Source organism: Bremia lactucae, linkage group LG7 (assembly GCF_004359215.1).
Source record: "Bremia lactucae strain SF5 linkage group LG7, whole genome shotgun sequence".
Lineage (NCBI taxonomy): Eukaryota > Oomycota > Peronosporomycetes > Peronosporales > Peronosporaceae > Bremia > Bremia lactucae.
The window spans coordinates 2380173-2384671 of record NC_090616.1 but is presented as its reverse complement, the minus strand read 5'-3'; the positions used below and the strand labels follow the sequence as shown (position 1 = coordinate 2384671).

Genomic DNA, 4499 nt, shown 5'->3' with positions numbered 1-4499 from the left:
GTTACAGGTTCGCTTCATCTGGCTTTACTACTATAAAGTATTCGGTAAAAGTCGACCAGTGTCAGATTGAAGACAGTAAAGCACACAAAGTTATTTACCTCAGTGCAATATTTTAACTGCCACACATATGCACAAGATGAGAACGGGGTGATTTTTTAAGATGTCAAAGTCCGATTAAAAGAATTACTAAAACTTTCTTCGCTCTGCAAACATATTATTCGTATAAGTACGACACGTGGATCGTTACATGATTGGTGACATTACTCAATTAGCGACAACAGAGAAACCAAAGAGCAATTCATAGTTCGATCAAATGGCGCAATACGGCAAGGCCACATACTGGGATGAGCGCTACACCAAGTACGTCTTGATTCATCTGTGCATCCCTTTGCGGAAATCTCTCGTCTTTTGCGTGCTGTTATATAATATACACGTCTTCTTTCTGCATTTTAATTCGGGTTATTTTCATGTTAGGGACTCGGAGCAATTTGATTGGTACCAACGATACGAGGGATTCAAAGTGTTATTGAATCAATATGTAAAGAAGACTGACAACATCTTAATGGCGGGTGCCGGCAATTCGCAACTGTCAGAGGCGATGGTCAACGACGGTTATGAAAAACTTATGAACGTTGATGTATCTGAGGTCGTGGTGAAACAAATGGCGACTAAATATGAAGATCGTGCAGAGCAATTGCAGTGGCAAACAATGAACATGTGCTCGCTTGACTTTGCGGATGAAACGTATGATGCCGTGGTCGACAAGGGCACAATGGACTCGATCTTGTGTGGCGAAGGATCGACGACCAATGTGGCTAAAATGTGCCAGGAGATTCACCGAGTGCTTAAGCCCAATGGTCTTTACTTTATTGTGTCGTATGGCGCACCGGAGAATCGATTGAGTTACCTTGAGAATCAGGAATTGCACTGGAAAGTAGAGGTGCACACGGTACCCAAGCCGATTGTCAGCGCTGTGCAAGTCCCGGAGGGAGACGCGAAAGCGGTGCACTACATTTACGTGTGTCAGAAGGAAAATAAGGCGGAATAAGTAAAGAATGAGCGCGTAGGCGACAAAGTTGCCATAATATATCCACCTTGTTTTGGGGACTCCATTGTATCAATACTTTGTATTGCCGCTAAAAAGCTATTAATTAAATGCTCTAATTCTGAGATGAATTAAACCCCTGTGCCATTCTACTGAAACGCTTGATGCATTAAATACTAAAAACGCAACCCTTAGATTATTGAAGTTGTACGATTATTGTTTGGTTTCGACGATATGAGCAACGGGCAAATTTAAACATGCGACTTCAAGTAGAGCACTAATTTTATTCACAAGAAATGTCAAAGCAAAGGCGAATGAACTATCGCGACTCTTGTACTAGCCGATGCAGTTACGACAACTGCGCCGAAGCGAAGGCAATTGGTGGTTTATCAATATAAGATTTGGTTGCTTTCGCACTCTGTCGAAACCTTAATCGCATGGGGTATTTTTTTATGGTTTGCATTATATATGAGCAGTCATCCCAGTAAGCGCCGTATAAATTATTGCTTATTTAAATTGTGCGTAAAGAATCTGGTCTTACATTTTGTCATCATGACGTCTAGACGAGTTAAGTCACTCAAGACTGCCGTTTTAGCTTTGCGTCATAATGCATTACATTGTCAAAAGCGTCTAAAATTCGGGACTGCTTGAGTCCTGCAATGGTGTGAAAGCGACTTTTGGCTTACTTCCTTTTTTGCTAATAGTTATAGTCTTCAAACATTTGGTCTTCTCTGATGCTTCATTAAAGTATAGTTCAATTTCTTTTTAATTAAGATATATGATTGTTATTGTTCATGAGTTCAACAGATGAAAATGCATCAAATTTGTTTTTTAAGCAGATACGCTGCACATGTTTACGAGCAGTACTATTTTAACCTGGAATGATACACAAGTCAGCTTAAGTGCTGTATATATCAAGGTCATCGTGTATGTCCCCTCTTAGCCGTACATAAGCGCTGTTATGCTCAGTAGCTTTCTACTTTCATCGACAGTATCTGTAGGCGGACACGTTGTAATGCGGCCACGCTCTACTTAGACACACACCCTAGCACAGCGAGGAAGCGATTTAACCTGCTTCTCTTGCGTACAGTGAGCTAGTTGTGGTGGGCGCATTGGCGACCTCACTCAACACACTAAGTACTGTGATTAATAATTAAATGTCGTCACGGGAGCGGTAATCCGGCTCCTCGTGCGCACTTATCAAGTAGGAAGTAGTTTTCAGACTGATTAATATTTAATCGTATAAAATATAAATACCTATTTTTACCAATCAAAATGTCATCTCTATAGATAACACTTAATATGTATTGCGAGCGTATCTTTCTAGATACCTCGCGCAACGGATGACGCTAGCCGTCATCACGGATGCCGCTGGGCGTCATCCCTCCTAATGTGAATGCACCCATGTGCATCACATACACAAGGGTTGGTCACAAATGTGCACCACACCCGAGTGCTGGGTCTAATTACTATAATTTAGTTATTGACTATCCCCTTAAGTACACCAAGTGTACTTAGCGGGTACTGTGTAGCATTAGGGCAACTTTAGCCCGTTACAGTATCGGCAATTCAATGTAAATAATATTTTGCCCATAAACGCACCCATGTAATTTTTATAAGCTATAACGGGGCACCACTTGCTTTTTCTGATGACAGTTCGTGTCAACCTACACTGACCACAGCGAAAATATGGGGTGACTCGACTATTTTTTTTCACGTACACTGTAACAGGGTGTATCGTTACATGAAATTAACACTTAAACGTTGTCAATCAATATATTATCTGAAAAATGTAGATAATTTTTGGAGTATACTACTTTTCATAATAATATTCGGAAGGCTTATCCATTGGTAGATATATACCATTATATCTACTTGCTCCGCGGTCCAGTCATCACTAGATGCGCGCAAAGAGAGAGACAGATAAGACTTTATTACATGTTTTGTATTATTTTATAACTAAGAAAGTATTAAATTGATAGAAACAGAAGAATTTACTTATATTTAATACGGTTTCCTTTTAACCCTTTTTAAAGCAAGTATTTAAAGAGAGTTCTCCTCTGCACGTACAAGTGTACGTGAAATTACGTGAGGCACCTCTCGCACTAAAGCAGTGCGAAGTGGACTTGTGCTGAAACAGTATAAGTCGGCAGTGCCCCGTTACACCTGGTAGCACTCTGAAATGCGTCCAAAGACCACGGTTCTATCATCTAACATGTTGAATAATAACGTAAATTCGCATCACGTTTCGCGTGATAATTCTCACTTTCTTAGTCACATAGAAAGGAGTGCGGTCGAACGAATGAGTTTGACCGTAGGGAATGATGCCATCTTGGCCATGCTCTCCGGTTTGGACAAAGATGCCCTCCATTCAGCTATCGCCAAGTTCATACAACATAAACTTGATGAGGCGACAGAGAAGGAAGCCTTGCTTAATCAGCAAGGCTCTCAACAGGCAGAATTTTTGAGGTTTTAACATGTACAGACCCCTGCACCTGGAATGACGCACACGCGTCGTCCCGAAACCTTAAGGATTGACATCTCTATATGGGGGAGTCGGAGAAGACTCCGTCTTAAGATGGTTTGTCGAGTTGGACGATGCCATAAAGGTTCATCATATCGTCGACGAAAAAATGCAAGTCGTATTTTCTCAGTCAAATTTGGCAGGTCGTGCCAAAATTTGGCACTAGGCATTAAGTTGCGCGACTCATATGTCTTTGGGTCGCTAGAGGCTTTTAAAGCCCTGCTCAAACAGACGTTTGAACCGCCTTGGGCTGAGTTCAGAGCTCGATCAGAGCTTCTAAAACACAAGCAAGACAAGCGTAATGTTCACGCTTATGCCCAACACATACGACTCTTAGCGAGATGTATCACAAACAAGCCATTTCATGAGCACCCTCATTACGGTGTTCATGCAAGGTCTTACGGATGGTACGTGAAGACTAACCTGTTCCACTTGGAACTGAATACGCTTGAAGAAGCAATATACGCTGCAGAACAGGAGGACTTTAGCTTGAGACAGACTCGAGCTAGTTCGCCATCGTATCGTCCTCCAAGACGACACGAGCTTGGAGGTCTAGAACCTATGGACCACTCTTATGTCGAGCGTGAGAAACCTCGCTTTTCGAACAATAAGCGATTGCGGAATGCAATCGCTATCAAAAGTTAGGACACTACGCTCATGCGTGCAGTGCTCCACGCCCCATACCGAGAGGCACTGAACGTAATTATGGACCGAATGCCAAAAAAGGCAATGGTCGCGGGTCCGACGTTGTTGCGAAATTGCAACAGCGAGGCGGACCGCCAAAAAAACGGTCGGGGTCAGTAGGGGCGCAACACCCTACTGATCCAGCAACCTCAAGAGAATTTGCAAATCTCTTGACTAAAGTTGCTCCAGACACACAATCATTATGTGTCTCTGCAGCTGGTGATGAGGTATCCCTCATCACTTTGA

At 42.4% G+C, this 4499-nt stretch overlaps 1 protein-coding gene across 1 annotated transcript; it reads left to right on the top strand.

The window, feature by feature from the left end:
• Positions 1-203: 203 nt before the first annotated feature.
• Positions 204-1187, top strand: CCR75_009790 (uncharacterized protein). Its single transcript, XM_067967828.1, has 2 exons — positions 204-360; positions 475-1187. Exons 1-2 carry the CDS (start codon positions 314-316, stop codon positions 1046-1048), a joined length of 621 nt encoding a protein of 206 aa, XP_067816140.1. The 5' UTR covers positions 204-313; the 3' UTR covers positions 1049-1187.
• Positions 1188-4499: the final 3312 nt, after the last annotated feature.